Source organism: Akebia trifoliata, chromosome 11 (assembly GCF_017979445.1).
Source record: "Akebia trifoliata isolate Shusen 1 chromosome 11, ASM1797944v1, whole genome shotgun sequence".
NCBI lineage: Eukaryota > Viridiplantae > Streptophyta > Magnoliopsida > Ranunculales > Lardizabalaceae > Akebia > Akebia trifoliata.
The window spans coordinates 2646243-2660060 of NC_141385.1; the positions used below are offsets into that span (position 1 = coordinate 2646243).

A 13818-nucleotide genomic window follows, 5' to 3' on the forward strand; every position below is an offset into this window, starting at 1 on the left:
TACATTGGTAAAATAAAATAAAATAAAAAACAAGGATGAATAATCTGAAATTTTATAAAATAATGAACAACATTATTGAGAACTATAGTACTTACTATGTTCCCACTATTCTATTAGTATTGCCTTCAGTTTGATCCATTGCACAGAGCCTTGCCATGCCGAAATCTGCGATTTTGGGGTTCATCTCCGCATCTAATAAAATATTGCTAACTTTGAGATCCCGATGAACAATTCTATGTCGAGAATCTTCATGAAGATAGAGAAGCCCCCGAGCAATCCCGCCTATGATTTTGTAACACATTTCCCAGTTCAAAGATGCACGCTTTGTTGGATCTACATCTTCCAAGTGAAAAATTAAGTTAGGCCTCAGATGATATGGCAAGTCCTTATCAAACTAGGCATACTCTGTGCAATACTAAATTTTTATTTTTTATTTTTTTAATAGGTCTTTTTCTGATGAGTGCAAAATAAATAAAACAAAGGAATGCTGCCAAACCAAATATAAAGTGATCGAGGCTTGTGTTGGGCACGAACTCGTAGATCAGGAGTCTCTCTTCTCCTTCGATGCAAAAACCTAGGAGCTTAACAAGATTCCTATGCTGAAGCTTAGCTACTAATAGAACCTCATTTTTAAATTGTTCTTCACCTTGTCCAGAATTTCTAGAGAGCCTCTTAACTGCTATTTCTTGTCCATCAGATAGCCTACCCTGAGATCATATAACAAGAATTTGAAAAAATGAAAAAAAAAAAAAACCTAGCTGCTTCGAATAAAAGTATTGTTTCTTTCTTGTTTTTGTTCTTATTTTGTGCATCTTAAACTTTGAGTACATTACCTTGTAAACTGCACCAAATCCACCTTTGCCAAGCTTATTTGCATCAGAGAAATTATCAGTAGCAGCGTTTATTGTATGAAACTCGAATTGCAATGAATCAACACTTGTAATCTCCTCCCCATCTTTGCCAAGGTAAGGAAATGGAAAATATGTAGCAAATAAGTAACGATTATTGACATTCGACGTGCAAAATGTCGCAATTTGTACAATATCTTAGGAGAAATATGTAAAAAGCACTCCCAAAGATTTATCACATGAGTAAATCTCAAATTGTGAAATTGAATGATTGGAATTTTTTGTTTTTCCCAAAATAGTAAAAAACAAAATATCTAAGAATCTAATTAAAAGCGGTAATTTTTCACTGTAAGATTTGAATTTTCATTTTCAAAGGCTTTGATTGGGTTGGAGAAAAAATTGAATTTTTTTAAATATAATCTAGGCCATGAACTCTAGAGGGATGAGGTGGCATTTGGTGAGCGTGGCAGTCCATGTGGATCCAACAAGTCTTTGTAAATAGCATCAGAGAAGTTGTCTCTAGCAGATTCTATTGTTTCAAACTTGAAACGCAATGATTCCGCACTTGTAATCTGCTCCACATCATCTCCTAATGGCAATCAAATGAGTAAAAATTCACAAAGAAAAATAAATCTATGAAAATATGTGCTCTTCCATCATTTGTAAGATAAAAAATAAAGGCCATTTTATAGGGTCTTTGAAGAGTGAGATCCATTGTGAGAAATTTTAGCAAAGAAGCGTAATCTCCTGACTCAAATGCTTGTGGAGGGAAACTAACTAGCTGTTGATCACCTTAATACTATTGAAAATGTTTGCTGATGTAATACCTATTTTCACTTATATAAAAAATAATAATTTATTTTAAATCTTACTAGGAATATAAAGTTCACACTTCGCAGATGTTTGATTGCATATTTTCGTTGAAAAATCATTTACCCATCAAGCCAGGAAAATATCTGCTGAACCTTTCCTAGGCAATTGATTGTCATTAGTTTGGGAAAATACGCTTAGTGAGAATTCATTTTCCTTCCCAAATTTTTATTTGTTTTCACAAGAAATTCATTTTCACAAGAACCAATTTTGTATAAAATTTATTTTCCCAATAAAATATTTTGTAGGCAATCAGACATACCCATAAAGACTGCCTTGATGATCACCTTGTTTTATGTCTCTAGAGATTTTTGGAGGCAAAAATAGTTGAATCCATTTAATCTAACGATGTTAGAATCTTAAAATGGATTAGATGTTAGAAACTTACTATTAACTATTTCCTTGGCCTTTCTCTTTCGTGAACAGTAGCATACAATGGTGATGGAAAGAAGTGCTACTGCAACGACTGGTGGAACTACTATAACTACAATAATTGGGAATGAATTTCCCTTCACTGCAAAAATAAGATTAAAATTTTCGTTAGTAACACACATTGTTGAGCATCTAATTTCAAAACTAAATTTATTGGCATAGTAAAAGAGTAGAACTTCAATCACAAAGGCACCTTTTCTTTAGTGAATAATCTTTAAAAACTTCATACAATCCAATAAATAATAACATTTTTGAGATAATTGATTCTCAATTGGAAATTGGGAAAAAAACCAATGTCATTTTTCAGAATATATGCATTTTCCATCAAATGGCCCTGTCCCGAACCTTACTTTAAACCTACATTTAGACCAAATTTCTGGAGATGAAATAGTTAATGCCATCTTGTCTACACCTAAATGCAAAGGCGCGCATCTAGACGGATTTTGTGTGGAATATTTTCAATCTTTCTAGCAATTTATGCTAAATAATGTTATTAAATCTATGGGAAATTCTTAAAATCATGTTGTAGACAACCCATTTTTGCCTGGACCAAGCCCGAGAGCACCGAAAACATTTCGATAAAAGATTTGACCCGAGTCGATTTTCAAATGATCGCAAAGGCTAGTGTTGAGCCAACAAGTAAAGGACATTTTTTATTTTGGCCTGGTATGGAGGTAATCAATGGCCAGGCTTAATTTTTAGCCTGGCCATAGGTTACCAATGGCTAGAAGATAAATTTGCACAGTATGAAGGTGACTAACAGCCAAGCGTAATTTTTAGCTTGGCCATAGGTTATCAATGGCCAGAAGAAATTTTCATATGGTATATATGAAGGTGACGAACGACCAAAATGAAATTTTGCACTAGTCATTGACTACTTAAGGCTAATTCTATTAGACAACTAGAAGAGCCATGTGCATTTGAATTTATTAAGGGTTAATTACCCTTTAAACCTCATTTTAATTATTTATTTCTCAAGAAAATCTTGTCATTTTACCTTTTTATCCTTGTTTTATTTGCCTAAACAATGTTTTGTCTTTCTTTGTAGTAATTCAACAAGTCCTTTTATCAAGTTGGTCCTTATTTAATGTCAATTACCCGTACTAACATTGGTTTGTTGAGACACATTAGATACAAATTCCCCTTCTACCCCTTCTACATTTTTCATCATTCAAAGAGTTTCCATGACATTCAATATAATATGACTAATGTCTAAAGTTTTTGACTAATTTATCCATCCAAGATAACTTTCTAGAATTTGTGCCTAATGACGAACCTATCCCTAATTCGTTAGAGATTCTCTCAAGGGAAATGACCAAAGAAGATAAAATCCTTTCATTTAATTACATGTCATTTGGATTTTTTCATTTTCAATTGACTCAAAGTCAAGGTCTTACGACCATTTTAACCTTCATTAAGAATTCTTTAGAATTTTTGGGATGATTACCATCATACCTATTGGTGATTAAAACTAGTAAGACTCAATAAAAAAATAATGACTATCAAGGCCAATATTAGAAATTTAAAATAGCTCTTTGCATGGAGGTTTTATTACAAATATTGAGGATCCTATGGATTACGATAAGTTTATCTCTAAAGGTCTCCCAAATTTTTATAAATAGGACCTTTATCCAAGGAAAAAAAAAAGAAGGGAGAGGGAGAATCTAAATTTTTGTTTAACTTGCTTCATAAAACTTTTTAGTCTACTTAAACTCTATCCAAATCCATTCCCAAACCTTCAAGAAACTCGAACCAAGAAAAAGAAAATTAAGGTGGGGTTGAACCCCTTTTCTCCCCTTCTAGATCTCCCCTTTTTTACTTATTCCCTTCTTTCATTTAAACCAATTTGCATTCATGTTTTCTTTACGTACAATAATATAGATTTCAAGTTTTTTGTGAGGCCTAGAGGAAGAGAGTAAGACCTCCTAGAGGCAATCTCCCTCTATAAGCCCTTAATAAGCTCCTTAAGGGTATTAAAGTAGGTTTTACTTTATTTTCTTGTTTATGTAATTTAAATTCATAATGTAGATATTTTATTTCTTTTACTTTACTTGTAACCTATGTTTTCTTTCTTATTTTATTTTATTGATGGCAATAGAGGTAGAGAGTAAATCCTTTTTGGAGGTGATCTTCTCTTGACAAATTTATCATATGCATACACTTTGCACACACTCACTTATAAAATGGTTAGAAGTAAAAGTGTAGGTCCTTATAGGCCTATATTCAACCTTTAGAGTCAACAAAAACAATCCAAAATAAACACATTGCATGCATAAGGTCCTTAGCCTTTCCATGGTGATGTCCAACTTATGAACACCTCATAAAGGCTAAACCAACAAAAAAAGCTTCTAAGTGAGCACATAACCTTTCAAAAGAGTTTTTGCATTAAAAAAAAAAAAATGAAATCCTCATGGATTCGCACCAAAATCTTAGGTTCATAAAAAATTCCAGCAAACCATATTTTCATTTTAGCTTGCTTATTGCTTTAATTTGCTATTATTCTAAAATTAGACTATAAATCTTTTAAAAACAACCTTTGGATATAAAATAAGGTAAAATCCTCATGGATTCTCACCAAAATCCTAAGCTAACAAAAAATTACAACAAGCATTTACTTCTAATAAAGGCTTTCTCATCATATCGATTTGTCTATTTTTTAAAACAAAATTATAGTTAATTTTCCTTAATTTTCTACATTATTTCTTTTGTTTTTCAAAAGCAAGTTAAGATTTCAAAATCACACCTATGGTCATATATTGGTAATCATCTTAAGATGAGTGGGACAAGATGCCTAACACTTTCCTTGTCCTTCAACCAAACCTCTTTATCATAGATCTTTAAGTAAATCATTTCCTTCATCTTTTAAATATGTGAGTCACTACAAGCCAAAAATCAAATTTCAAAAATATTTTCTTATAGTGTCCATTCACACTTTAATTGAATGGTGACGACTCTTAAACCCGTGTAGATGAGCTCAAATCTTTCCAAAAATTTCGAAGCCCGCATATCTACACATATAAAAGGCTAAGGTTGATTAGTTATGACTCTTAACCCAGGGAGACGTTGATTGAGTAAGAGGTGAGAGTGGGAAGTAACGAGATGTCTAGCACAAATTCGTCCACAAAACCCCTTGACAGATTGATGGACTTATTCATCAACTTCCATAAGAGGAATGGAGGTAGCCTCTACTTCCTAGATCGCCCCTGAAATTTGTTGGCTAGTCTTAGGCAGAAACTTTATATGCTTGATCCCCAAAGAGCAAGAAACTAAATTTTTTGAAATGTTCAAATAAATTTCCCTATCTAATTATTTATATATAAGTTATTTCAAAGAAATTGGCAAATAGATTTGCAAAGGTTCTCCGTATAATAATCAATCCAAACCAATCAACATTTATCAAAGGCCAATCCATTTCAAAAAATATTTTATTGTTTTCTTTACCTTTGAGCCAAAACATATGTGTCAAGATGAATCAGAAGAAGGCCAACGAAAAAGTTAGAGCAACTCTAGCAAACTCTTTACATGTTAGATGTTCTTTATTATGAAGGGTCATTTGACAAAATAAGGGTTAAACACTCTCTATTCCCTCAAGTTAAAGTAACGAACATAAAAATCAAGAAGAAGACTTGCTACATATAGTGAAGCCTTTTGGCTCATTATTAATAAAAGTATAACATAAAAATATATTTTTTAGCTAGATCCAAGTTATTGAAATGGACAGTTACTAAACTCCCAAGACTTAAAATTAAAATTCTACGGTGAAAAATAATAATTTTGTTTTTCAAATTTCTTAGAATTTCGTTCCCTAGAAGCCTATGGCATCAGATCATGTTTTTGGATTTCAAAATGTGAGGTCACGACTCTTATTAAGATTTGAGTCAATTTTCAACAAATGAAAGATTTTTTGAGTCTATTGAAGTACTTAAGAAATTTTAAGCTAGCAAAACAACATTTGTCATATTTTAACAAAATATATTCTTTATTTTAAAGAACATCGTTGGAGATGCTTTGATATGGGATTTTATTGAAAATATTATGCACAAACTTGGGTGTGATGGTAATGTATAGCATGGGTTAAGGAGTGTAATTCTACCCATTCCATTTCAGTTAAATGAGGTTGATAGTAACTAGTTAAGAAGTAGAAAATAATGAATTTTATAGTTTTACAGGAGAGTTGAAGAACTTAAAAATGAAAATGCTGAAGTGACATTGAAAATGACATCGATTCACACATTATTGACATGGATGCATATATGGAGTCCTATATGATTTTCATTGAGATATGAGTGAAAAGCATCTATGATTTTGTGCTCACCTCTGTGTCAGCAATGGGTGAATGGAAGTCAATTTTAATGTCACTCTTACAAGACTCCTTAAAGATTTATGGTTTGGTGAAGAAAAATAAAGGGAAAATGACCCTGGACGATTGTTTTGTCAAAAGATTTATAAAAAAGTCCAGCAAGTAATATGGACCACAAAGGACAAACATTATAAAAAATTATCTTCTCAAGGGCTTTTTGGAATTATTTTTCTGTAAAATACCTGAAATACCCTCTTAAATCATTTCAATGAAACTGTCCTAAAAATACTTTTGTCAAATCAATTTTTGTATATATTTTTTTCCGATCAAAGACTCCTCCACTCTTAAATATTTGGGATATTTCAATGACTTAAAACTAATGACAATCCCTTTGACAATTTTTGTTTTTTGTTTTTTTTTTTTTCTTTTGGCTAAACAAGCTATTTTTTTATTTTTTTAATATAATAAACGGTTCAAGGGATTTGAAGTTAAGACCTTGGCAACATCCTCCAAAGGACCTTGGCAACAGCCTCCAAAGGTCTTACCACTTAACTAAGTGGTCCTTCTTACAGTCTCTTTGACCTTGGTCTTCTATTATGACTAAAAAAAAAAAAAAACACACCCTTACATTTTCTTCCTTACAAAATCAATCCTCTTCAATCTATTGTATTAGATCAATGATTGGTAGTAATGACGATGTGATCATTATCATCGCCAACACCATTATCATTTCTTTCAATGTCATTACCATAATCATCACAATCATAATCATAATCATAATCATGATCATGATCACCATCATCACCATTCATCGCCATTGTCATCATAATTATGATTATGATCATCATCATGATTGCCACTACCACCACCATCATCATCACTCATTGTCATTTAATCACAACCATGATCATCATAATCATGATCACCATCACTCCCATCATCATCATTCATCGTCATTGTCATCATAATTATGATTATGATCATCAGCATCATTGCCATCATCATAAAGGATTGACAATTAATCAATTAGAGAAGACCAAGGTCAAGGAGTATGCTATCAATTTTTATATGTAAGGTTATCACAAATATTCACTAAAATTTGGAATGACAATTTCTCAAATCAATTATGGTTTGCTACTAAATCAAGTATTTGAAAGGGTAGTTTAGGTATCTTATAAATAAAAAAATTCAAAAGATCCTTCTTAGTCTAATATTCCATAAAGAGTGTATTATACTGTTCATATTCTCTATGACAGGATTTTTTAAGTACGTGTTTTTAGAAAATAAGCCTCTAGAATCATCTTTCCAAAAATAAAATAATTTTTTAAAGAAGTAGAAAATAATGAATTTTTTTCCTAAAAAAAACTCTTAATTTTCTACACAGGGTTAATTGAAAAACGTTGGCCTTAAAATAAGATTAAGTAGAATACAAAAGAAAATCATAGAGATTGAAAAGTTTGAAGATGATGATGGGCATTTGACTCTTTTCCTATTAATTTATAAAGAAAACTGAGGTCAAAGGAGGCATGTCGTTCATTTCAAAATATTAGGGGTTATATCTAATATTCAATAAAAAATAGGGCCTGTGTCTAAATCTCCCATTTTAATAGAATAATTTTTCCTAGAAAAAGAAAATTGTGTTATTTAGAAATTATGAAAATAATATAATATGTCCTTTTAAGTAAGTAAAAATCAATTTTCAAGTTATTAATCAATTCTCATCAATGGTTTAGAATTTAGGGAGGAAGGTTAGCCCGGGCTGAGTCCAATAATGAAAAAGGATAATTATTGGGTCTGTGGCTTGTCCAACGAGTGGGCCCAAGTGAGAGAATAAAATGCTTTACCTTTTAATGCCTCGTAAGTCTAAAAGGAAGACGCGTTCCGTTCCCTTCCATCAATTTATATGAGTTGTCAAAGACCAAATAAATAGTTGAGAGATTTACCGGACAGACCTATCTGTTGCAGTTTTATTATAAAAAAAAAAATCCTTACTTTATAAACATGGATTATCAAAATTAACAATCCTAAGATACAGACTTTTAGATTTCAGATTCATCATAAATAATTCAAAACAAAAAACTTTTTTAATGCAGATTGTGGGTGTTGAAAATGAATGACTAACATACTCCCAGATTTAAAATTATAGTATATCGATAAAAAATAACTTCTTTTTTTTTTTTAATTATTCTTTTGAAAGTCTTATAATTTTGTCCTTTATAATCCTGTGATATTCGATCATGATTTTGAATGCCATAGATTCATACGGCTTAAATCCACTTCAAGGTATGCTAAATAATAAATTAATCTCATAATAAAAATTTTATGACGTTGGATCTCATTCCAAGATTTGTTAGGTAATAAATTTCATAAAACGAGGATTAGTGGGTAACAAACTTCTACAAGGAAGATTTCCTTAGAATTTTCAGAACTACAAATGAATTTTGATAGTAAAAAATGCAACAATTGAGTGTGTTGGGTATCTCTAAATGATATTAGAATAATAATTTTGACACTCCCCTCTAATACAGGCTCCCATACACCCCTTGACGTGGCATGTACTAAAATCATAGATTCTTTTCCTCAGATTTCACAACTGCACATATTTATGGGGATGTATGATTAAGTCTCTTGAGGGAAATATCTATGATTCTAGCCCATCTTGCATCAGGGGATGTTAGAAAATTACGACTCATAATATTAAAAAGTCATGATTTTTTAATCCCCCTTTGACATACTCTCCCTGATGTGAAATGAAATAAACCATCGATTTGTACATCCCATAAATATATACAATTGTGTATCTTGAGAAAAAGATCTATAATTCTAACACAAGCCATGGTAGGGGGGGTGTAGGTTAAAGAGGTGTAAGAAAATTATTATTCAATATTAAAAGAACAATGAACATTACAAATATAAGTAGGATTTTGGTAATGTGTGCCCAATGGCACACTTTAAAGTACAATAAATACACTTTGAAAATTGTATTTATTGTTTGATTCCAATTTTCAAAGTGCAATAAATACACTTTGAAAATATCCTAAGGCTAAACAAAGGATATAGTATCGTATATGAAGCATACTAATCAATTGTACATGATACTCCAAAACAAATCTCAATAGGATAAGCAGATAAAGTTATTGAGTTTGATTAGAATGAGGAGGATTAGGATAGTGTATTTGTAACATTAAGACTGATTGATTCTTGTACTGTAAATAAAGTTCTTATAATCTAATTAAAGAGAATATATAAAACCTATTTTTATATTTATTTATATGTCACTTTAGATAGATTGAAATAAAGACGCTGAACCCAAATCTTTGTGATAGGGTTTTGACTATGCTGAATTTATATAAAAAAATATTTTAAACAATATTAAAACCATATTTGTTTTCAATTTTCTAAAAATTATATTAGAAGTAGGTATCCTTGTGACTTACCAAGTTCTTAAAGTATAATTGAACCATTTTTCAAAAGGTAATTTTTAACTTTCAAATTATGTTCACATGCCATAAGCAAAGAAACAAAATCAAAATGTGATCAATTAATGTATCAATGATATATATATATAAAATTATAATTGAACCATTTTTCAAAAGGTAATTTTTAACTTTCAAATTATGTTCACATGCCATAAGCAAAGAAACAAAATCAAAATGTGATCAATTAATGTATCAATGATATATATATATATATATATATATATATATATATATAGCAAGATCAAGTGTATACTTACAATTTGTGATAGTCGGAGGAGGTGGTGGTGGTGGTGGCGGCAGCGATGGTTGAGGAGAAGCGAGGGGAGGTGGTGAAGATTCATAGAAAGGATAAACCTCGAATCTTATATTACAACTTGGTTGAATAATTCTTCCACCTGCTGTTGCATTGCAACAATTTGGAATGTGATCCACAGCAATTCTTAAGCATCTGTGGCAATCAGGTCCAGATAAATCTGGTGTGCATTGCACTAGCCCATATATTTTCGGAAAGTTTATGTAGTGTGCGTCATCAGTTGCAAAACTATTAGGTGAAGATCCATTAGTAGCTCCTGTTATAAGGCCATCCATCAACTGGTTTAATATCTCATTAAACTTATCTGGATTTGAGATAATGTTCGGATTCGACATATACCAACTAGGCTCAATCTCCATGTTAGAGAAGATGGATCGATTAGCGTACCTCAATATACACACATCATATACTACAATTGACTCTGTTTGGGTTGGACAACGTTGGATGATGGCTTTGCTTGCATCCTTTACACAATTCTTGCATGCTTTGGCTGTAACGTCGCCCCTACAAAGGTAAAGACCATACACTTTATCGGGGGGACTTTGGCCGATGGTGGTGTTGTAAAATTTGTTATTGGGTATGGCATTAGATGATAAAGAAGCGAGGAGGAGGTTGACATTAACAGGAAATGAGCTATCTCTATTGTAATCGGCGCCTGGACAATTGTACATTTGGGCTATGATAAGATCATAATGTATGAGGATGACACAAAGAAAGAAGAGCAATTGCCAGGAACCCATTGCTTGTTTTTGGCTGATTTGGATTGGAAACGCTTCTTAGTAATTAATATAATATATGGGTTAATGAATTATTGCTTTAATTACGGATTATTCTATTTAGAAGACTTGGAAGTAGTCCCAATTTAGAAAAGGAGAAATTATCAAAAAAAAAAAAAAAAAAAATCTATAATTAAAATTATTTATCAAAAACAGTAATAAATCGGCACTTTCAGTTTAATAGTGAACCCAACAAAGTGTCGTTCACGGCATTTTCAATTGAAGGACATCAAGCTCTTTTTGTAAAAAGGAAAATAGCAAATTTAAACTAGATGGCGTGTTAGACTTGCAAGTTTCGCGTCAAACTCAGACTCGACACGTTGATGCGCAGTTTTACACGCAAACAAACGGGGCCACTCAGGATATTTATTATCTTTAAACTGCCACTGACACGTTGCGGACACTTGGTAATTACAAAACACAATGCAAGTTTGAGGTCCTTAAGCAAACGAGCGGTTGAGGTAAGAGAATGTGTCCTGAAAATTTATAGAGAAAATGAACGAAAACCATGCATTAAAGATACTAATCCCTAAGACATTTGATCTCAGATGCATGTTTGACGTGGTGTGAACGTTTGGCACTTTGTCTCTAGAAATAAATTTTCTTGGGTCAGCAACCCTTACGCAAGCAAGACTTTCGTCCCTGCTGACTGGTACATCTTTAAAAAAAAAAAAAAAACTTTAAACCCCGCTTTAAAATTTAGAAGAAACCCTCTGTATGATATTACACGTGGCATTTTAAAAAGGTATTTCAAATTTTAGTTAAATTGTAGCGTGTAAAATAAATTCAAAACATCACATGTCTTATAACAATAGGTTCCTTCAAAATTTGAAGCGGGTTGACTGCCTGCTTTGGGTCAATCTCCGTCTGAATCAAGGAAACAAAGTACACAAATTTTCTAGAAGATGATTACTAATCTACTTTAATTTTTTCTAGAGTTAATTTTCTTGAGATCTTTAGTACTCAAGCCATCAGTGATGGAAGCTTAAACAGTGGGATGAGACTATATTTTGCAGAAAAATTATATCCATGTAAGAAATTGGAAATGATAGTCTCAAAGAATGACGGTTGGGATGTTAGGGATTCCCAATAAAAAAATCTCTATGTGTTGATCCCTAGAAGTTCAACTTTGGGAAATCTACATTTTTCCTCAAATCCGAATGATCATGTTGATGGAGAGCCTCAACCAATGGTTGGGATCAGAAAAGTCCAACAAAATTATAGAGAATTGTTATTGGCACCCCAACTTTACTTATTACATCCAATTATGGATAAAGAAAATAGGATGAATCTCCGAATCGTGCATTGTATATGTCGAAATTCAAATTTTAGAACACTTTTCATTTTACTTTCTAAAACATGCACCTTATACATTTTTCACTTTTTACGCGTCTATCTACTCATAGGATCGTCACTTTCAATATCTACGAATTCGTAAGTTCGTCAATTTTAAACTTATGGGTTTGTAGATGCTTTAAAGTGAATAGTATACCGTGTGCATGTTTTTATAAAAAAAATGAATAGTGTACGAAAATCGCAATTAGAACAAAACTCGTGCATGTTTTTGTAAATATCTCAATAAAATAAATAAATGATCGAGGATAAGTAAAAAAAATTGAGGTACCAAAAAAGTTCTCTTTCATTTTATTCTTGCTAGATTTCTAGTTTTTGAGTTTAAGATTTATATGAACCTAATCATAATTGTAAACAACTATTGCAAATGTTAATTAGACAAATGTTATAATGTTGAGATAATAATTTGAGTCAAACCTTTATAATATTTGAATGACGTGTTTTAATCTTTCATTGAGATGTGATAAATAATTTAAAAAATTGGAGTGTAATAAATAAAAGTTGAGGTGCCAATAACAATTATCAAATTTTATTAGTCATCTGAAATAAGGATATATCTGAAGGAAAGTACTTGCTCACTCCAATCACAAGTCATTTCAAGGGTCCTTACTTTTTCACAAAGAAGTAGGTCTCTAAAGACTTAAATTTTTCTAAAGGGGAAATTATAGAAAAAACATATAATTAAAATTATTTATAAAATTAATATCAATTTTTTTAAAAATTATCAAAAAGAGTAATAAATTAGTACTTTAAGTGTCGAATTTATTTTTTATTAAAAATAATTAAATTGTCGCTTTAAGTGTCGATGTACTTCCCACAAAAGTCTTCCAAAAATCTACCTAATAATCATTCTGGCTACGGGCAATGGCTGCTTTGAAATTGACTAAAGACAATTTTGTTTAGAATTGGGCAAAGTCGATGGTGTAGGGAGGTTGTGAAGTTTTTAAAAATTCAAGAATATTCTTTGCTCTCCCATGAAGAAAAGAAATAAAACCCCATAAAAGAATTTTCTTTTTTCATAAAAAAAGTAATGGAAAGATGTAAACGCTTGAAAATAAGGAAAAGAGAATCTGCAAGGTCAAAAACAAACAAAGACTCACTTAAAATCTATGGCTGTGATCCCTTTATTTAGGAGAATTATTTTACTAATCAGTTTCACTTGACGCAAAGAAAAAGGGAATTTTTTCTAATAAGTTGATTAATTAATAAAAAATTATGATAATTATTGACCAACCAACATAACAGTTCAATAAACTTGTACAACAACTACATATTGTGGGAGGATGGGCTGTCAGTGAATCAGATAAGGCCTAAGATCAGATCCGTTTTGATCCAATAACTTTAAATCTAGATCACCAATTTGGATTCTGCTAAGGCTCCAACATAACAGTTCAATAAACTTGTACAACAACTACATATTGTGGGAGGATGGGCTGTCAGTGAATCA

At 31.5% G+C, this 13818-nt stretch overlaps 1 protein-coding gene across 1 annotated transcript in view; it reads right to left on the reverse strand.

The window, feature by feature from the left end:
* Positions 1-13818, reverse strand: part of LOC147390309 (uncharacterized) — a 29353-nt gene that overhangs the window by 1085 nt on the left and 14450 nt on the right. The window contains exons 8-12 of the mRNA XM_086457816.1: positions 10187-10995; positions 2107-2232; positions 834-955; positions 497-707; positions 96-333 (exon numbers count right to left, since the gene is read on the reverse strand). Coding sequence (XP_086313942.1) covers positions 96-333; positions 497-707; positions 834-955; positions 2107-2232; positions 10187-10995 — 1506 coding nt within the window. The remainder of the gene's footprint in view (positions 1-95; positions 334-496; positions 708-833; positions 956-2106; positions 2233-10186; positions 10996-13818) is intronic.